General features: G+C 40.7%; 1 protein-coding gene across 2 annotated transcripts in view; it reads right to left on the minus strand.

Annotated features, from left to right (window-relative positions):
• Positions 1–22,747, minus strand: part of LOC115458873 (transcription termination factor 2-like) — a 93,959-nt gene that overhangs the window by 52,234 nt on the left and 18,978 nt on the right. For both annotated transcript variants that reach the window (XM_030188710.1, XM_030188711.1), the window contains exons 6-13: positions 18,626–18,737; positions 16,206–16,391; positions 15,248–15,405; positions 14,680–14,761; positions 12,478–12,594; positions 10,930–11,080; positions 10,409–10,511; positions 6,105–6,298 (exon numbers count right to left, since the gene is read on the minus strand). In XM_030188710.1, coding sequence (XP_030044570.1) covers positions 6,105–6,298; positions 10,409–10,511; positions 10,930–11,080; positions 12,478–12,594; positions 14,680–14,761; positions 15,248–15,405; positions 16,206–16,391; positions 18,626–18,737 — 1,103 coding nt within the window. The remainder of the gene's footprint in view (positions 1–6,104; positions 6,299–10,408; positions 10,512–10,929; positions 11,081–12,477; positions 12,595–14,679; positions 14,762–15,247; positions 15,406–16,205; positions 16,392–18,625; positions 18,738–22,747) is intronic.

Here is a 22,747-nt window from a genome sequence, read left to right on the forward strand (position 1 = left end):
GTATAAAATAATGCAGCTGATCTTGATTTCAAAGGAAAAATAAATAAAGAGAACAAGGGGTCCCATTTATCTTTTGGTCCAGCAGTTTCCTCTTACTTTTTGGGTCTCCAAGTTAATCAGAACCAGGGCTGGGATCTGGTGCCAAGAACTTTCATTCACAGCTACCTTGAGTTTTCCCTCCAGTTATCTATTTAGCCCAATCATTGCACTGACCAGTCTTATTTATTTATTGTATTTGTATCCCACCTTTTTGCAGGCTCAATGTGGCTTACAATATATCATGGATACTGGAAAAGGAAAAAGATATACATTTGGTTTTACAGAAGGAATTTGGGTTACATGGTCATGAAGTACAAGATAGTGGCATTACAGAAGACATTGACAGACATTAGGAATACTAGATGGTGGTATTACAGAAGATATTATCAGAAATTAAAATACAAGATACAGGTGTGGTAGGAACATTAAAAACAATAGACGTACGACGACGTTACTAGGTGTATTTGGGGATTTTACGTAATTATTCTTTGTGGTATTTTTCAAAGAGATGAGTCTTCAGTAGTTTACGGAAGTTGGTCAGTTCATAGGTCGTTTTCAGATAGCGTGGTAGCGCGTTCCAGAGTTGCGTGCTCATGTAAGAGAAGGTGGAGGCGTGTGTTAATTTGTATGTCAGACCTTTGCAGTTGGGGAAATGAAGATTAAGGAATGTTCGAGAAAATTTTTTGCACTCCTGGGTGGCAGGTCTATTAGGTCTAGCCCCTACATCTTGCCCCTTCCTTGGCCACCTTTAAATCTAGACTGAAAGCCAACCTCTTTAACATTGCTTTTGACTCGTAACCACTTGTAACCACATGCCTCCACCTACCCTCCTCCTTCCTGTACACAATAATTGATTTGATTTGCTTACTTTATTTCTTGTCTATTAGATTGTAAGCTCTTTGAGCAGGGACTGTCTTTCTTCTATGTTTGTGCAGCGCTGCGTATGCCTTGTAGCGCTATAGAAATGCTAAATAGTAGTAGTAGTAGTAGTAGTAGGTCTGACATGTAGGTTGGGGCATCTCCATGGATGATTTTATGAACGAGGGTGCATACTTTGAACGTGATTCGTTCTTTGAGTGGGAGCCAGTGCAGTTTCTCTCGTAGGGGCTTTGCACTTTCATATTTTGGTTTTCCGAATATTAGTCTGGCCGCTGTGTTCTGGGCTGTTTGGAGTTTTTTTTTTTTTATTATTTGTTCTTTACAGCCGGCGTAGAGTGAGTTGCAGTAGTCCAGATGACTTGAGTACCAGAGATTGTACCAAGTTACGGAAGACGGTCCTTGGAAAAAATGGTCTTCCTCTCTTTAGTTTCCACATTGAGTGAAACATTTTTTTGGTTATGTTTTTCGCATGATTCTCAAGATTTAGATGCCGATCAATGGTGACTCCCAGAATCTTTAGGGTATCAGAGATTGGTAGATTTAGTTTTGGTGTGTTGATGGTGGTAAATTTGTCTTTGTTGTGTTGCGAGGTGAGTACTAGGCATTGGGTTTTTTCCGCATTTAGTTTCAGCTTAAATGCATCTGCCCAAGAATGCATAATATGTAAACTTTGGTTGATTTCGTTGGAAATTTCGCTTAGGTCTTGCTTGAATGGAATGAAGATCGTTACATCATCGGCATATATGTATGGGTTGAGGTTTTGCATCGATAGTAATTTGGCTAGGGGTGTCATCATTAGGTTGAATATGGTCGGTGAGAGGGAGGAATCCCTGTGGAACTCTGCATTCAGGTGTCCAAGTGGCTGATGTAATCGAATTTGCTGTGACTTGATATGAGCGTGTAGTTAGGAACCCCTTAAACCAATTGAGAACTTTACCTCCGATACCGAAGTATTCGAGGATGTGTAATAAAATTCCGTGATCAACCATGTCGAAGGCGCTTGACATGTCAAATTGTAGGAGTAATATATTCTTGCCAGTTGCTATCATTTGTTTGAATTTGGTCATAAGCGTGACTAGTACGGTTTTAGTGCTGTGGTTGGAGCGAAATCCTGACTGGGAGTCGTGTAGTATAGAGAACTTGTATAGATACTCTGTGAGTTGTTTGGTCACCATTCCTTCTGTTATTTTAGTAATTAAGGGAATAGATGCTACTGGTCTATAGTTAGTTAATTCATTCGCACTTTTCTTTGCATCTTTAGGTTTGGGGGTGAGTAAAATGTTTCCTTTCTCCCTTGGGAAGAGTCCATTTTGTAACATGAAGTTCACATGGTTTGTTAGGTCTGTTATGAATTGTTGAGGGGCTGATTTCATAAGGTTATTTGGGCATACATCTAATTTGCAATGTGATTTGGCGAATCTTTTAAGGGTTTGTGAGATGAGATCTTCTGATAGTAGTTCGAATTCAGTCCAAATCCTGTCTGCAGGGTATACTCCTGGGTCTAGGCAGTCTAGAAGTGTAGTGTATTCGATGGGGCTGATAGGTATTTTGAGTTGCAGTTGTATGATTTTCTCTTTAAAGTATTTCGCAAGGTTATCAGCTCCTGGTGTGTCTTTGCTGTTGTTCGTGACTGGTGTGGTGTCTAACAACTTATTCACGAGTTGGAAGAGTTTGTGTGTGTCTTTGTAATTTGGTCCAATTTCATTTTTGTAGTGTGATCTTTTGGATTGTCTTATGGTATATTTATATTTCCTTCAGAGTTGTTTCCAAGCGGTGAGTGTGGGGTCGTCTTTCTTTTTGTTCCATGCTCGTTCCAATCTCCTAACTTGTGTTTTGAGTTTTTTCAGTTCTTCATTGAACCATGGTACTGAGTTCTTTCTGTGCAAGGTTCTGGTTTGGATTGGGGCGATGTTGTCTAGTATTGATTTGCATCTATTATCCCATTCTGAGAGGAATTGGATTGTGTCTGCCTCTATTGTCCATCCGTCGTGGTAGATTTGCTGCCAGAATTTTACCGGATCTATTTTTCCTCTCATGGTGTAAGTTTTTCGTGTTTGTTTATTAGTAGTGTCTCTCATTCTCCATAGGAGGGTGATATGTGCTTTGTAATGGTCTGACCACAGTACAAGCTTATAGTGCAACAGCCTGACCCACCTTTTTGTGTGCCTATGATGCCAGAGCCAAACTAACATGGATTCTTCTGTAAAACACTATGGACTTGAGACACTGCAGTTTTTGCCATTCTCCCCCGAATACGAGATATTTTTAGTCGCTTGCAGTCCGTAGGTATCACCAAAATCTACACTGTCCTGGTTCAGATCTTATTTACATGATAGGTTTTCCGGGTCCAGTGGTGGAACTCCTTTTCTAACACTGTTACTCTATCACGTGGTGTTCTGCAGGGATCTGCTCTGAGACCTGTTCTGTTTAATGTCTCTCTCTCACTACTGGAACTCCAACTGCAGTCTTTGGGGATCACATTTTATATACATAAATCGCTTTGGATGTCACAGAAAGGGAGTATATGAAATCCATAACCATTTACCCTTTATGCAGACAATGACTAACTGCTCTTTCTGCTTGAGTCCTGTTCATCAAGGATTACCAAGGTAATATCTATGAAACTGGATAATATTGCTAAGTGGCTTTCTTGAATAAGCTGAAAGTAAATGTTTCCAAGACTGTCTCACTACTCTTTCCATTAGAAGGCCATTTGTTCTCCAGTGTTCCCCCTTCCTCTGTGACTTACCCATTCCCTTGAAGGATACTAAAATTCTTGGTGTAGTGATTGATAATCATCTTACTTTCTCTCAACACATCCACCATTGTACTAAAGTCAATCTTCACCCTGAAACAGATCAAGGCTGCCCGCTTGTTGTTTTTGACATGCAATCTCTTCGTCTGTTGGTGCACTCAGTCATCTCCCGATTCTTTTTCATGGTCTTTACCTCTATCAAACCTGTCACCTACAGCTAATCCAGAATATGGCGGTTAAAGTTATCCGTGGAGAAAAAAAAACAAACAAACCGATAAACGATAGCGTTATCTCCCTTCTGAAATCTGAACACTGGCTCCCCATTCGTTGCCATATTCCCTTTTAAAGTTTCGACTTTAACACATCAGATCATCCATTCTGGATGCCCTTAATTCCCATTTACATCATTTCTTCCCTATACCCCTGCACGTACCTTGTGCTCTTCCCAACAGCACTTACTCATTAGCCTGACATACTTACAAATACACTCCCATCGTGCAACAACTACCTGCTTCTCTGTCATTGCTTCTACTCATTGGAACTTGGTGCCTCTTGAGCTTCAGGTAGACAGTATTTAAGAACTTTAAGATGGCCTTGAAAATGTACTTCTTTACTAAAGCATTTGCATCTGCTAACTGCTGATGTTACAGACCTCTTAATCTCAATGCCCTTGTTTGTGGTCCTGGGCAGCGCTTCACTAAAGTAAAGTCATCTGTTTTCACGTCCTCCCTTTTGTCTCTTAGGTTTGATTTCTTGTCCCCTTCCCTGTCCTCACCTAAGTAAAAGGTGGTATATCAAGTAAAGAAATAAACAAACATAATGTAAATGTTTGTAACTTAGGTCCTGGATGCGGTTGAGTGGAGGATTAGCCTAGTGGTTAGTGCAGTGGACTTTGATCCTGGGGAACTGAGTTCGATTCCCACTGCAGCTCCTTGTGACTCTGGGCAAGTCACTTAATCCTCCATTGCCCCTGGAACAAAATAAGTACCTGTATATATGTAAACTGCTTTGAATGTAGTTGCAAAAACCTCAGAAAGGCAGTATATCAAGTCCCATTTGCTCTTCCCCCTCTTTTCTTACCCTCCCTTATTTTTTAATTTCATGAACCGCTTATTATTGATTTGCAATATATAAATAAAGTTGAACTTTGACAGCATGTTTATTTCCCTTCTGCATGCTGCCTAAGGTTTCTAATCTGTATTTGTCTTAGAAAACCTTGACGCAGCTACACTGTTTATATTATTTTCAATTAGCATTGGGACTGCTGCAAACCTCAGCTGCATTCCATCTCTCCACACTGAAGACCTGTACTTTGACTTTCAAGTGATAAGTGCCTGATAGGTTCTAAAAACATCAGTGAACTCTGACCTAGCTAATCACGGAGACTGTTTCCAGGGTTCAGGCAGGGTCTGCACACAGCACTGGTAACGGAAACTATATTGTTATCTGCACCTAACATCTAGGCGCCAGCCATAAAACTAGTTTAAGTGTGAGCATCTAAATGTGACAGTGATGCGCATAACGTACAGCATTCTGTAAACTACTTGTGTATGTGGAAGCCTATGTCCCTCACCCATGCGTACACCCTCTCCTTGCCAATACACGCTCTGCAAAATAGGTGGAATATTGGCATATATGGGTGTATACGCTAGCATTCTAAAAATTTATATGCATAGGACTAGATTCCATAAGTGGCGCTGAAAAAAATAAGTGTTAAGTCGGGCGCCGTTTAAAGAATAGCACCTAGCACCAGAAGCCAAACCTAACTTTTAGGTGCGAGGATTTACACTAACTGAGATCAGTTGTAAATCCCCATGCCTAAATTAGGCACAGATCAGGCGTATTCTGTAACAGTCTGCGCAAATTCTGAGAACACCCATAACCCACCCATGCCCATGCCCCCTTTTCAGATCTGTGCACTATAATTTCCAAGAGCATCCTTATAGAATATGCCTAGCAGAATGCATATGTAAATTCTAATTGTCAATTAGCATAGATAATTACCCAATTATTGGTGCTAATTAGTTTGATTCAATTAAATTATGCGTGCAATTTAAAGAACACCATTTATAGAATCTGGGGGAAAATGCACACGTTAGCGCCTAGTTTACAGAAATGCAAACTATTTATGTACACATGGGAAAGGCAACGCACTTCAGCTCTGCCCAGAAAATACTCCCAGATGTACCTCCACACAGAGCATGTAAAGTATGCATGCTCTTGTCAGCATATATATACACCTACATATTTTTATAACAGCCGTTTTCTGTGCATAAAAATCTTTCTTTACAAGTGGATAATTTCTTTACACAATTCCACCCTTGTGCAATGACTGGGACTTTCGACCAACCTAAGGAATTAAAAAAGTGACCTGGAAAGTTCAGATCCCTGACTCTGGTAGTGGCAAGCACCATCAATGATCTGCTCTTACTTCAACAGTGAATACATGTCCAGCAGGTTGTTCTGGATGGGGGTCCCAGTCATAGCCCAGCGAGCACTGGCTCTCAGCTTACACATTGCTAGTGAGGTCTGTGCTTTTGGATTCTTAATGGTATGAGCTTCATCCAGTATAATTCGGCGCCAGGTTACACATAGTAGAGGAGAATACAGCGAATGTGATCCATCCTGCAAAGAGTAGAAGACAAGACTGAATGCTCTATAAATATTATAATGTTCTGTGGCGCACCCCTCCCCCCAACAGTTTTTACATAATTAAGGGGCAATTTTCAAACTGCCTACACTGATTCAAAGACCATAGGTACTTTATAGATAAGCCAACTCTCACTTTGAAAAGTTTAGCTTCTTTTTCTATATTGCCACCAGTATTTGTCCCTTCCTTTCTGTACACATTACCAAAGCCCCTACCCACTTTCATCACTTCCTGCTTACACTACTACTACTACTACTACAACCTACTCCTTGCACACCTTCCACTGAACCATCTCTCTCCCCTTCGATCGTCAAAATTCTGCTGCATGACTTAACTTCCACCAATGTCACTACTCTGACAGTCTCTCTTCTTTTTTTTTTTTTATTATTTTTATTAAAGTTTTAAATTCAAGTAACCATCACACATCAAGCAATTATGGCAATAACTGAATATTAACAATGCCTTTAAATCCCAATTTCCCCCTCCCTCCCTGCTAATGAAACTTGTAGTCCGACTGATGGCCAGTGTCCCAGTGTCCACAGGCATATCATCACGCCAGTCAATCAAACCGGTGGTACTATCAACCTAGGGGCATCAAGATCAATTCCAGCTTGGGATCTCCATGTAACATATTTGTCCCATTGTCTATAAAACTGCATAATGTGTCCAGCTCTTACAGCAGTCATTTTTGACATCTGGTATAAATGGTCCATTTTATGGATAACCTTCACCACCGGAGGCGGAAGGGGATTCCTCCAGGCCGACGCCATGATTTTCCCCGCCACCAGCCACACTGAGGCCAGGCGATGCATAGCTGGAGGAACCCCAATGGGGCAAAAATGCAAAAGGCAAGTCTCTGCTGTGGAGGGCTAGTGTACACCCGTGATTTGAGTAAATATATTTAGTAACTCTGTCCAATATACCTGTATCTTGGGACATGTCCACCAAATACAAAGCAAGTCACCCACCTCTGCACAACACCTCCAACTCTGGCCGGTTCCTTGATCATACATTTTTGCTAGTCTATTAGGTGTAAAATACCAGCGATATAGCACTTTATAACCATTTTCAATTAAGGAACTTGAGACAGAAACCTTTAACATGTATCCCAGCGCTTGAATTCATAACTAGTCTTCAGATCCCCCTCCCAGCGCTGGATATATCGCCGTATAGGGACATAATCCCTCTTCAAGTCCCTTCATTGTACGCCAAAACAAATAGGAAGCCAGTTCAAACTTCCCTTACTGACTTACAAGTGCATTCATTCTGCAGCTCTTCAGTATCTCTTCTCTCAACTCCCTACACTTCCTTAAGAACTATACTCATCAGGTAAGCCACTCATCTGTGTCCTTCTCCTCTACCTCCAGACTCTGTTTTAACTCCCATCTTCCAACACTGTACACCTGAAACAGACTTCCTGAGTTGGTATATCATACTCTCTCTGGCCCTATTCAAATCCAGACTAAAGCACAGCTTTTTAAAGCTGCTTAACAATTTTCATTTGCTTTTTCCCCACATTATTCTCCTACTCAACCTAACATGCTCTCAAGGCCTCACAATGCAGCTAAAAATAATGGCTGTACAACCTCACATGCTTTTGAAGCTACATAAATACTAAGTATTGCCATACTGGGACAGACCAAAGGTCCATCAAGCCCAGCATCCTCTTTCTAACAGTGGCCAAGCCAGGTCACAAATACCTGGGAAGATCCCCAAAAAAGTTCAATACATTTTATGCTACTTATCTCAGAAATAAGCAGTGGATTTCCCCCAAGTCCATTTTAATAATGGTCTATGGACTTTTCCTTTAGGAAGACATCTAAACCTTTTTTAAACCTCGCTAAGATAACTGCTTTTACCACATACTCTGGCAACAAATTCCAGAGTTTAAATTACACATTGAGTGAAGAAAATTTTCTCCGATTAGTTTTAAAATGTACTACTTTGTAGCTTCATTCCATGCCCCCTAGTCCTAGTATTTTTGGAAAGCGTAAACAACGATTCACGTCTACCCATTCCACTCCACTCATTATTTTATAGACCTCTATTATATCTCCCCTCAGCCGTCTTTTCTCCAAGCTGAAGAGCCCTAGCCACTTTAGCCTTTCCTCATAGGGAAGTCGTCCCATCCCCGTTATCATTTTCATCACCCTTCTCTGTACCTTTTCTAATTCCACTATATCTTTTTTGAGATGCGGTGACCAGAACTGAACACAACATTCGAGGTGCGGTCCCACCATGGAGCGATACAAGCATTTTATAACGTCCTCATTTTTGTTTTCCATTCCTTTCCTTATAATACCTATCATTCTATTTGCTTTCTTAGCCGCCGCAGCACACTGAGCAGAGGGTTTCAACATATCATCAACGACAACATCTAGATCTCTTTCTTGGTCGGTGACTCCCAACGTGGAACCTTGCATTACATAGCTATAATTTGGGCTCCTCTTTCTCACATGTATCACTTTGCACTTGCTCAAATTAAACACCATCTACCATTTAGACACCTAGTTTCCCAATCTCGTAAGGTTCTCTTGTAATTTTTCACAATCCTCTTGCGATTTAACAACTTTGAATAACTTTGTGTCATCAGCAAATTTAATAATCTCACTAGTTACTCCCATCTCTAGATCATTTATAAATATGTTAAAAAGCAGCAGTCCCAGCACATACCCCCGGGGAACCCCACTATCTACCTTTCCCCATTGAGAATACTGACTATTTAACACTACTCTCTGTTTTCTATCTTTTAACCAGTTTTTAATCCACAATAGGACACTACTTCCTATCCCATGACTCTCCAATTTCCTCTGGAGTCTTTCATAAGGTACTTTGCCAAACACCTTTTGAAAATCCAGATACACAATAACGGCTCTCCTTTATCCACGTTTGTTCACCTCGTCAAAGAAATGTAATAGATTGGTGAGGCAAGATTTCCCTTCACTAAATCCATGTTGGCTTTGTCTCATTAATCTATGCTTTTGAATATGCTCTGTAATTTTGTTCTTTATAATAGTCTCTACATTTTGCCCAGCAAGGCTGCAGGAAGGGCAACCAATTTTCATACAACCCTTTCACCATGTAAACTGATTTTGAAAACTTTCATGCCACTTACCCAAGTAATACACATGATATGAAATATAAGGACTCTATAAGGTGCTGAATCATCTGTACCACCCTGTTGCCTCTGCAGCAGGTTTGGGTAGGATTACTTTGTGATTTTTGCTCTTACTCCTAACTAAGCCCCAGGAATGATACTGGCCATCTTTCTGTTGATCCTGGCTTTTCTAAACATGTGGAGTGGCACTTCTGCCCCCTGAAAGCTGATGGGATAATTACTAGTGAAGGCAAAAACAAAAACAAGCCACCCTGCTCCCTTCTATTCCTTCCCCAATTGTTAGCTTAATAGCAAATCTTTTCACACAGAGATCCAGTTCTGTTCCACAGATTATAAGAACAAGGGAACCTCTTACTATAAACTCAGTGATAATTAATTCCCTCTGATCTGAACATTCATTAGCAGGAAGACCCAACAAAGTTTAAAGGTGTTAATCCAGTCAAGGTTATAACTGACAGTAAGTGTTCAGACAAAAAGGAAAACTGATCGAACAAGCTAAAATTACTTGCACGTGTTTTGTCTATTTATAAAGTAGTAGCCGTCATGGGTATTATGAACTAAGCTATTTCTAAAGAGGGGGGAGGGGGGTGAAAGATATTTGGATTTAGCTTATGCCTTCCTCAGTAGTTCAAGGCAAGTTTAATCCAAGTACAGTCGGTATTTTCCTATCCTCAAAGGGTTTACAATCTCAGTTTGTTCCTGGGGTAGTGGAGGATTAAGTGACTTGCCCAAGATCACAAGGAGAGCAGTGGGATTTGAACCTTGGCTTCCCTGATTCTCAAACTGCTGCTCTAACCATAGACTACTCTTCCACTTCACACTTCTAGGGGATTAATGCCATGTACCATGGTTAACCTGACAGCTTGGTTAACTAAGTCATTCTATCCAGTTTAGGTTATTTTATCAAAAATGCAATTAAAATGTACCAAAATACTTGGATGCCAAAGAGCTAATGAAAGTGACTGACCTCTCCCTGATCTCTAACAGGGCCTTCACTCTCTCCTTTCTGCACTGGAATCTCCTTGGCAGCAAGGCTGTAAGTTGTCACAACGATGTCGTATCCTGAAAGACTACAAAATCCAAAACATTCCACTCAGAAGTCAGTCCGTTCATCCTGTTATAGAGTACAGCAGACAGGGCCCCCCTACTCTAACCTTGGGGAAGCTTGCTCTTCTCACCTCTTAAAACATCTCTACAGCTCTGGGACTGCCCCGAAACCCACAGAACCCTCTGTTCAAGACAGGTAAATGGCAAGTGAATAGAAATACCCGAGGGTAAAATGCTTGGGGTAACTTTTGTGCCATGGGAAAGGGACACAGTACTCTGCTTCTGTGCTGGATGGTATCTTTGTATGTGGCATTGGAGTACCATTTACTGCTTTTGATTCCTTAAGTTTTAAGAGCTGCTCATACACATGCTGCAGTGGTCTGCACTACTCCGTTACCTGCCCTCTCAGCATGAGCATAAAAGCTTAAATAGGGCACTTACAGCTGGGAATCCTTCTCTCTGTTGGGCCCATGGTACAGATAAACTCTCAGCTTGCCATGATCAACTCGTTTATCAACTTCCTTCTTCCAGTGATGGATCAGGGAAGCCGGGCAGATGACCAAAGTGGCATTAGAGACGATGAGAGTAGAGTCTATGAAGGAATGAAATTTAGCACAGATCACTACTCAATTCATTAAGCCGGTGATGAATTTTCTTTCTATGAGGTTTGTGTGAAACTTACATTTTCACTAGCCCTCAGTGCCCAGTTGGAAAGAATTTCACATATTTGGATTTTTATTCTAAAAAATTTAAGGCCCTGTACATTCCTATGGGTGTCTCTAGCATTTAGCGCATGCTAAAAATGCTAGCATGCCTCTAGCGCGGCTTAGTAAACAGGGCCCTTAGTTTGAGTAGCAATATTCTGATCCCAGTACCCCAAAACAAATTTTTTTTAAATTTGAATAGGGCATACATACTTTGATCTTTTTCTACAGATCTCTTTATTATATCATTTCATAGTTCTGTAATTGGAGGTTTGCACCAATAAAGATGACAACGCCCTGTTTTAAGTAGTCTTCTATGCAAAGTTTATCCACATATGTCCAATTCAGGGCTTTCTAATTTCTGCTTTGGAAGGCTAAACATCAGCCAGAGATCAGGGTAACTTGAACTGGCTGGAGACCTAGCTGCATATCATGAGGGTAATTCTAAAAAAGGCACTTATTCTTATGTGCCAAAAATGCATATACATGATCAGAATACACGCACACATGCACCTGAATGCCAATATTCTGGCTATGCTCTATTCTATAAAATGGCACCTAAATGCAATGCTGATGCCTAATTTGAGGGTGGGCAGGGTGCACAATTATACATATAGGGCTAGATTCAATAAATGCTGCTCAAAAATGGACACCAAGCGTGATTCTATAAAAGGGTGGTTGCCCTTTAAAGAATCATGCCTAAATGTAGATTCTGCTCCGCTCTCTGGGTGCCAGACTTACACCTGCTGAAACCTGGTGTAAATGCTGGCACCCCAAGCTAGGCCTGCTGAGGATTCAGTAACTGTGCACATAATTTTTAGTAATGCCCCTGGCCACATCCCCTTTTCATATACACACTATGAAAGTTAGGCTCCAAGTCTTATAGAATAGCACACAGCCAGATGTGCGCAAAGTCGTAATTAATTCCAACTAACTGCAATTGGTTGTTAGCACCTAATTATTGCCAGTTAAGGGCTTTTTAATCAATAAAGTGGTGCACACATCTTGTGTGAGCAACTCAGGACACCATATATAGAATCTGGGGAATATAGTATGGAAAACTATAATTTATGCATGTGTTTGATCCATCAAAGATCAAGCATTTACACTAGTTTTAAGCAGTCATGCTTAAAATATACAAGAATATTTGCCCTGCTGAGCTAGTATTCTATAAAGAAAAGTAGGTGCCTACTTTCCTTTACAGAACAGGCTCTAAACAGGTACCTTTCTCCCTCCATTTACCTACTTTTTGCTGCACATACACACTTTTTAGAGCGCCAAGTACCCTGTTTGGAGATCCAGACCTCCTCTTTCTGGGCTTTTTTTCCCCTTTTCTCTCTGTGCTTCTGGGTCAGGGTAAGTGCAATCATCGTCAGAGTCTTCCCAAGTCCCATGTCATCCGCTGGGGAAACACAAGCAAATTAAAGCTGAATTCACGGCATCAGAAGGAGCACAAAGCTCATCAGAAGCTGAGAAAAGTGAATTGGTGCAGAAAACGCATTGCACAAACCCACTAATTCAAGAGTGAATCTCTGTATAAACCTTCTTACCCAACCTATCTGTACCCAAGTTCCAACTCCACGTCCTCTCTGTTGCCTATTAGGATGTTTGTAAGCATACAATCTATTAAATGAACGTCCTAAGTCTCTTTTAAAGGAGTTTGATTTGTACTGTGCTGACATGCACGTATCATACTTATATTATACAAGTGTTCTACTGTGTTGTCTTTATATGTATAATTATTGCTATTACTATAATCTGCCTCTTTCCAAGTTTCTCACTGTTAACAGCCAATAATTCTCAGAGAGATACCATAGGACATTTTCAATTTCTAAAATCTAAATGGGCATTTATCGTGACTACAGCTGGAAGAGGTTTGCATGTGTGGAACACAGAACAATAGAAAGGAGTTCATTTTGTGGCTTATGAGCTTGGTGTGGCTACTCTGATACCTCTACTAGAGCCAGTATGAGGAAGATACAGTTACAGCATCACAGAAGAAAGGCACATACTGCCAAGAGAAGGCAAACAGGAGCGCCAGTGATCAAGCTTTCCAAATGCTGGAGCAGAGGAAAAAAGAGCAGATGTTCTGAAGAATTCCTCCTCTGCCAAACTGCTTATTTTTTCTCCTCCGATACACAACAAATACATGGTATACAGAACAACCAATTCACATAGGTGAACTTAGTTTTTAAACTATGGCCCTCATTTTACATATCCTATTTGTATTTGAAATGTGCAAAAACACGTAAACATTTATCATACATAAACACCTTAGTCTCCATTTGACACACAGCCTGGGATATACACGTTATCAAACCCAAGTGCATGTAAATGACAAGAGGTTGTCTGTCCAGTTGAGAATGGGAACAAACATCTAGGTCCTAAAAGATCAAAATCAGGGGTTATAATTGCTACCAGCCATATTTAGGATTTGGAAAACAGTTGCTATTGAAAAGCACTCCACTGGAGGGATTAGAAGGGATTGCCCCCTTAATCCCCCAGGCTATTTATTTGCTGCATTTGTAGCCCACATTTTCCCACCTCTTTGCAGGCTCAATGTGGCTTACATTATGCCGTAACGGCGATCACCATTTCCGGAATGAGAAGTTGCAATTAAAGTACAGAAAATAAATTAAATTAGGAGTCAATACATATACAATTCAAGTATTTGAGATCAAAGGTAATGTGAAATGTTTAGTAATGATAATGTGATTAAAGTAACCAAATAAAAGAGTTCAATGCTAACTTGTTCTGGTAAAGGTTTGATGTCAGGTCATTATGAAGGATCCTTTTGATAAGTCTCTTTGAACAGGTTAGTCTTTAGTAATTTCCCGAAGACTGCCAGATCATGCGTTGTTTTTATGGCATTCGGTAGTGCATTCCATAGTTATGTTGTCGCACATAACTGATTATGCACCGGGTTTGAACACCGATTTTCTATTCGTTTACTTTTCTAACATGGAGAGTTATGCTACTCACACTGGGCACACAAATGTCCATATCTCTGTATTTTAGAAGTTTCTAAATCAGCAGATTTTGTTCTAAAATACTACTGAAACTGAAGATGTCCTGACCTGGACATCTTAATTTTGACTTTTATGTTCTTCCTAAAATGAGGCAGTATATGTACACACATTTTACACATATCTATTATAGACTTGACTGCAGTGTTCACCCTGTAGATAACCAGCAGCTCCGAAAGCTATAAAGTGCATATATTTGGCATATCTCTGCGTGTCGCTCTGGGCAACGTTGGCCTCTGGCACACTTAGGCACCAATATTCTGGTGAAAGCTCTGCAGGAAACCAAGAAAGTCACAGAACTGGAGAGAAGCAAAGGGATCGGTGAGTTGGCAAAAAGTGGACACCATTGTGGGGGTAGAATGATGTGCATTTTCAGCATGCAAGAACAAGTGTGGAGAACTAGTGTGATGCTCCATTATCCTACAAACTGTCATACATTTAATGCTCTTGGGGTCTCTTACCTAAAATTCCTCCTTGTGGTTTCTGAGTCTCTCTCCACAAAAGCCATGCCAAGGCCTGCTTCTGGTGCAGCAGAAGAGGGACCTGAGAGCACAGCATAAGATCAGTCCTTGTACATCATCTAACATTAATATAACAGCAATGAAGGTATAGAGAAGAGGATAGCACTTATGCTTGGACTTGCCTTTTTGCAGACGTGAAGCAATCAGAACAGTGATACCATGCTAGGACAGGTGCAGAGGATGCTGGGAAATGCAGAGGAGGGAAATGACTGCAGATCAAGTAGGATATGCGGCAAGCCAGTAGTTACGTTCACCTAGTTTGCCCATATCGATCAGCCAACAACTACTGGGTGTTTTTTTTCAGTTTCATCAGAGATAATTGTCATGAACTCCAGTTACAAAATAGGGAGAACCATATTCTCAGCAGAGCTTACCCAGCTGCTGAAGTAGGACAGAGCACTCCTGCTCCTTTCGGACCCCTCTGTCTGGGGGGTAGGGGGGGATGCTAATGTTTCTCAAAAGATTGCAGCTAGAGATCACTAAGCAAACTCCCATTCCAGGGCTCTACCTTCAGACCCGCAGGATCCTCCACAGTGCTCTCTGAAGAAGGGCATGACTCCAGGGATTTGTGCAGGTGGTCAATGGCTTCGCTAGTGGCATTGCGCACTGCAAAGAGAGAGTCCTCCTTCATTCTTCTCCCATACAGACTTTCCTGCTGTGGTTTTCCTGGAAGAAAGGAGTAAATGTCATTGGCGTCAGCAGATAATTCTACAGTATTGTTATTGCTTTGGCTTCAGAATGATATGTTAATAGGACACGGCAATAAAAAAAAAACAAAAAAAAAACATAGACCCTCGCAGTCACACAAACAAGTCAAACACAGCGAAGGCGACAAAATGTTTGAACAGCAATGTCCAATGTATTGTAACTTTATTTACAACATAAGGATTCAATCATTTTGTCTACCTCGCTGTGTTTGACTTGAAATGTAAGTAGAACAGTCTCAGAAAAGGAAATGTTTACAGTATGCCCCTATACCTGATGAACAAGGAAGGAACCCTAATGAGAATATACTGTCCAACAAAGTAGGGAAGGGACACAGGTCAACCAAAAACAAGTAGGACTGTAAGGGTTAATAGGTAAAAGTCTTTCTTGCCAAAGATGGGGATTAGGAAAGATAAAGACGTCATGGATGTAGGAAAGTTTGTTAAAGACACAGCGGGCATGCCATAGAGCACATGAGAAACAGAAATTAGATTGGAGACATCACTGTGTGACCTGCAGGAATAGTATGAGAGCTGATGTGGAGTACCAGGATTGGGATCGATATCTCCAGCGGAGAGCAGAAGAAGGAGCAAGAGAGTACGGAGAAGAGTAGGAGAGGCATGACGACAGCGACAAAGACGAGATGTACTCAAGACAGAATGGAGATGGTTGAATGAAAGGAAGGAAACATTGAAGACTGAGAGCAGAGAAGAAGGTTAAGATACGAATGCTGCAATATGATGTTCAGCTCTAAATCTTACCTCCACAGACCTGACTGGATCCTATGGAGGAAGCAGAACCCAGGGACTGGGATTTAAGATCCTGAAAGGTCTGTGGTTTAATCAGGGACACACTGCTCTGTGGCCTGGGACCAGTGCCGCTGAATGGATTCCTGACATCAGCTGGCTGCTTCTCTTTCATCTCTGACTCCTTCCTATCATTTTCAACTGTTAAGGGTAGAAAAAAATATATATATAAATTATGTTAATGACAGCTGCTAAAGCCAGCATGGTTCACCTACTCTGCCCAGTAATTTATCTAGAGTTATATCTGCCGCTCTCTGTAAGTTATACTCTTCTGTGTCTTTTTTTGAAGTGTGAGTGCCACTTGTTTTACTTTGATTCCATTCTCTTGCTATATAGGAATCCTCTCTATCTCATGCCTTTTTGAATTCAGTCACTCTTTTTCTTACCACCACACTTTCCATTAAAAATAAATAACATGTCCTGATCTTGCCTTTAAGTTTACCTCCCTGCAGTGCCACCTGTCCCTCCTTTCCTCTAGAAGGAACATATTCAGGCCTTCAAATCTCTTCTCATAAATCTTCTGACAAAAACTCCACATCTCTTTTGTTAGCTTCCTCTGAACTGCTTAAAGTCTTTATGTCCTTAGAAAGATATAGCCTTCAAAACAAAAACACAGTACTCCATGTGGGGCCTCATGAATGACTTGTACAGGGGCATTAACACCTTCTCCTCCTGCTGGTTATTCTACCCTGTCACATTGTTTCACCACCTTGATATCTTCAGACACTATGACCTTCTCCTGGTCCATGCACATTAGACTCTCCTCCTATTGGTATCTTTGGTGCTAGCCACCACTGCACATGCTGAAGGAATCAGTGAGAACAGCTATTGTTCTCATTACAGGATAATTTAATAAATCAATTTATAGTCTGCTACTGTCAGCTAATTGTAACTGTACAGAGCAGATTACAAATTCAAATCATCCAGCCTACTCAACCCCACTTTACCCCACCTAGCATCAAAAAAACATAATAAAACAAGTCCACCATTAGTTAAAATATCAGTGTGCTTAAAAAAGACATCCTGGCTGATATTCAGCACTATTTAACTTTGGCCGCTATAAAAACTTAACTAGCTAGTGTTGAATATTGGTTTGGCTGGCAACCAGCCAAAAATAACCCCCTGATATTCAATACCAGTCACTGGAAATGGCCCTGCACTGAATATCCAGGTTCACCACTGACTACCATGTATATTCAAAATTTAGACTAGAGGTATTGTTAGAGGGTGAAAAGAAACAACCAAAGAAGTTAATGAACCTGAACTAAGTCCTGCCTAGTTTAAACTCTAAGATTAGGTGCCTATGGTCAGACAATTTAAAACGCCTCGGTTCTGGGCTGACTAGAAGCTCCTGACTTTAGGCACCTTAAACTAAGGCACCTGAAGTTACATGTTCGGTGCTGGAAAATCAACACTAATTCCTGGTCCCATATACTTTCAAGGCACCTAAATTTAAGTGTTTTGGAGGCAGGAATTTATATTAACGTAGGCCTAGGTACCCAATTGTTAACACTAGACATCTAGATTTTCTTGACTGTCAGGCTCATAGCTCCTTGACTTAGGCTTCAAATTAGTTTAATAAGAAGTCTCCAAATGTCTGTGCTGAGAAGCAGCAGAGTACTAGCAAATTATGCCTGCAGATAGTTAAGCTCAAACTCGTAGCCAGAGGATGTGGTAACAGCTGTTAGTAAAGTTCCTGGAGAAAAAGTCCATATTCTGTGATTGAAATGAACATGGGGGAAGCCACTGCTTGCCCTGGGATTGGTAGAATGGAATGGTTACTAACTGGATTTCTGCCAGGTACTTGTCTGGATTGGCCACTGTTGGAAGCAGGATACTGGGCTAGATGGACCATTGCTCTCTGACCCAGTATGAATAGTCTTACGTTCTTAAAAGGTCAGAACGTCTCGATGACTGAGAATAACTAGGCCAATATTCGACAGCACTTATCCAGGCCAAAGCGGCTGCTACCCAGATAAGTGCCACTTAGAGGGATATTCAGTGACACTAACTGGAAAAGCGCCACTGAGTATTTCCTCTGACCACCTCAGCATTCTCCAAATATTGTTGGGGCATGCTATGAATGGAGCTGGAGGTTATCCTGCTAGTGGCAATATTCAAACTGCTAACAGGATAAAGTTATGACATTTAGCTGTCTGAATATGCTAGCCACTACCTAATACTGCTGCTGAATATCTGGATTATGATTACTTTTACCCATGGCAGTTGGCATAAAAAAATTAATTGATGACCGTTGTGTGCAGGCTCAATATCAGGGGAAACAATCTCAGCGACTGTGGGGCCGAGTCACAGCTCCTGTCTGGTCATACGGATTTGGTGTAGATCAATCTCTCCTCAATAAATGGATTGCATACCTGGTGTGGAGAGGCTGATTGAGCTCAGCGCATCTTCTAACTCCTGCACTTGTCTCTGTAACCTCTGTCCTTTATCAGGCAGTGCCTGGACATTCACAGAAGCCAACGTGGCCTGGAAAAACAAGAGTACACAACATTCTAGCAACATTTGCTTGCTACTGAATTGTTCATGCTGTAGCCATGTTAAAAAGCGAGACAGTGGCAGCTATATCTATATCTAGACTTCAAAATCAATTGTAAAAACAGCCCAACACATTTCAGGATCCACAGCGCACACTGCTACAAGCCAGGAAAGCTTTGTGGTTTTATTGCTATATCATTTAAGGGTTCTTTTCTATGTCAAGTGATACCTTCCAAAACGGTGGATATTATCTGACTCACATTCGCCCCTGATGCAGGCACTGTGGACGCCAAAAGATGGTTGGCTGTTTTTACAATGGTTTTGAAGTCCAGATATATGCACCTGGAACCACCTTTTTATTTTGGCTTGACTCTCAATAGAACTTCAATTGAGCCTTTTAAGCTGCCACACTGCTCTTTTGTTCTCTGCATTCATTTTGCAGTTGGTCGTTGCCTTTTTTCCTGTGGCCATCTAAAAAAACAGGTACTAGGCCTTCTTGAAACCTCCTTCTGCTCAGAGCTAGTGTATGGTATACTGCTGGGGGAAATTCTGTACACAACATTTCAAACTTTGCCATACCATATTTATCAAAATAATAGACTACAACCACTTGCTGAGTAGTAAGTTAAATCTGAAAACAGATCTTACTTGTGCACCAAAATCTTTCAAATTATGCATTGTCATTTTTCACAGGACTACAATGACCCATAACTTGTGCTCCTGGTTTTATGTATCACCTAGATAAGATTTTAGACCGTGCTGGGAAGGAGCTGGTTGTCTTGGTACATGTGGGTATCAACAATATAGGAAAATGCAGGAGGAAGAGTCTGGAAGCCAAATTTAGGCTCTGAGGTAGAAAGCTAAAATCCAGAACTTCCAGGATAGCATTTTCAGAAATGCTCCCTGTTCCATGTACAGGAATCAAGAAGCAGGCAGAGCTCTGAAGTCTCAAAGTGTGGATGAGATGATGGTGCAGGAAGGAGGGATTTAGATTTGTTAGGAACTGGGCAACGTTCTGGGGAAAATGGAGCCTATTCCAAAAGAATGGATTCCACTTTAACCGGGATGGAACCAGGCTGCTGGAACTAACATTTACCTAATTTAAAAGCTGTGCTGTCTCCTTTTTAAAGGGGGGGAGGGGGAAGCCAATAGTCAATGAGGAGTGTATGATTCAGAGTGAGGTATCCTTGAAGGATACTATTATAACGGCACATTTAGGGAATCCCAATTGAGAGGTTTCAACAAAGGTGAAAGAAAGCCAGGAGGTTTAAAGGTAGAAGAGAGCAAAGGTTGCAAATTATCCCTGTCAACTTCTAAGCAGCTTGTAGATGCAAGGAAAAAAACACACTTTGAAGTGTCTGTATTCAAATACTAGAAGCCTAAAAAAATAAGATAGAGTCAGAGTACATAGCACCAAATGAAGAGGTAGATATAATAGGTATCTCAGAGACCTAGTGGAAGGACAATCAATGGGACACTTACCAGGGAATAAATTATATCACAATGATAGGATGGATCAAATCTGAGGGGGGAGGGGGTTGCGCTGTATGTTCAAGAGGAAATCAAGTCAAACAAAATAAAAATTCTGCATGAAACAGACAGCAATGTGGAATCCTTGTGGATAGAAATCCCATGTGTGAAGGGAAAAATTATACACTTAGAGCTATACTACCGTCCACCAGGCCTGAATGATCAGACAGATAAATGTTAACAGAAATTAGAAAAGCTAGCAAATTTGGCAACAGTATAATAATGGGTGATTTCAATTACTTTCAAAACCTTGAAGTCAAGATATATTCACAAAAGGTCAGAGTGGTAATAGAACCAAAAACCTGAAAAATACACTCTTCTACTGTAATGTTGAAATAGCAAAAGAAACAAAAATTGTGTAGAAAAAATACTTCAGACAAAAAGTCATGCCACAGCAACTAATGATAGTCCAAATAGGCACACTCCTTCATAATCACAGGACAGAAAAAAGCTCCACTTAATAGAAAAAAACAGCTTTTCAGCATTACAATAGGTTAATGTTCATGTTACTGCCAAAGGCGTATAATAATGTCCCCAGCAACAGTTTAATAAGAGCAGTACCAACTTCAGAAATGGTGATAGCAGTCAACAAAAACCACAATACTTATCAGGAAGCCACTGGAAACACAGTTTGCTTCCCCTGATGACGCCCTGGTGGGAGAAACAGGGAACTCCTTTTGGGATGTGTGTTTCCAGCAACTGCCAGATGAGTATTGTGGTTTTTGTATTTGACTGCTAGCGCCATTTCTGAAGTTGCTACTGCTGTTATTAAACTGCTGCTGGGGACATTATTATACGCCTTTGGCAGTAACATGAACATTAACCTATTGTAATGCTGAAAAGCTGTTTTTTTCTATTAAGTGGAGCTTTTTTCTGACCTGTGATTATGAAGGAGTGTGCTTATTTGGACTATCATTAGTTGCTGAGGTATGACTTCTTGTCCGAGGTATTTTTTCTCCACAATTTTTGTTTCTTTTGCTTATTTCAACATTACAGAAGAAGAGAGTGGATTTTTCAGGTTTTTGACTTCAATTACCCCAATACTGATTGGTTAAATGCCACATCAGAGAGTGCTATGGAGGTAAAATTCCAATGTAATAAATGACTTCTTTTTGGAGCAGCTGGACCAGGAACTGAAAAGCAAGGTCGCTATTTTAGCTCTAGTCCTTAGTGGAATGCAGGACTTAGTACAAGAGGTAATGGTGTTGGGTCCACTGGAAAAAAAACAAAAAACAAATAGTGACCACAACCTGATCAAATTTGACTTAACTGGAGTACAGTCATTAAGGAAATCTACTGTAGCAGCATTTAATTTTCGAAAGGATAACTACGATAAAATGAAGAAAATGTTTTTAAAAAATTGAAAGGTTCAGCTGCAAAGGTTAGGACTTTAAATTGGGCATGGATGTTGTTTTAAAATACCATTTTGGATGCCCACACCAGATGTATTCCACATATTAATAAAGGTGGAAAGAAGAGCAAACAGCCAGCATGTTAAAGGGAGAAGTGAAAGAGGCTATTAGAACAAAAAAAACATCTTTCAGAATATAGAAAAAAAAGATCCGAATGAAAACAAGAAGCAACATAAGCACTGGAAAGTAAGTTGCAAAGCACTGATAAAGAAGGTGAAAAGAGAATACATCCCTGTGAACCCAAGTAGTGTCTTTTGGATTGGAGGGAACAGGAGAGTATCAAAGTGGCAGCGACGCATAAAGCGTCTTTGTTTAGCTGCAGCAAAGACAATCATCACTTCTCACTGGAAGCAGAGTACTGGACCCACCATACATAGTTGGTTAACAAAAGTAAAATTGGTGGCAGAACTGGAGAAACTGACGGATCGCCGAATAGGGCGATACGATCCTGAAGCGGCAGAATAGACGCATCTGGACCGATTATTGGAAGCAATTTGAGCGTTATAACTAGAAGGGTTTAAGGAGGGGGGGGGGGGGGTGCAAATCTGGTAGGGATGTGAAATATGGGATGGAGGGTGGGAACCAGTTAGTGAGATTTTGTATTAGGTTCAGAGGGTGGTCTCTGTATCTTATTTGTTGTAATTGAGCAATGTACTTCTGGATGAGGGCTGTTGTAATTTTCAATTTTTCAATAACAATTTAAACTATAAAAGAAAAGAGAATATAAAGAGAAACTTGCCACAGAGGCAAAAAACTCAGTAATAACTTTTTCAGGTACATCAGAAGCAGAAAACCTACGAAGGAAGTCTTGCCTCACCAATTTGCTTTATTTCATTGAATGCGTGAATAAATGTGGATAAAGGTGAGTCGGTTGATGTAGTGTATATAGATTTTCAAAAAGCGTTTGACAAAGTCCCTTATGAGAGACTCCTGAGAAAATTAAAAATCCATGGGATGGGAGGCAATGTTCTGTTGTGGATTAGGAATTGGTAGATGGATTAGGTTAAATGGCCAGTTTTCTCAGTGGAGGAGGGTGAATAGTGGAGTGTCCCAGGGATC

Source organism: Microcaecilia unicolor, unplaced genomic scaffold, assembly GCF_901765095.1.
Source record: "Microcaecilia unicolor unplaced genomic scaffold, aMicUni1.1, whole genome shotgun sequence".
NCBI lineage: Eukaryota > Metazoa > Chordata > Amphibia > Gymnophiona > Siphonopidae > Microcaecilia > Microcaecilia unicolor.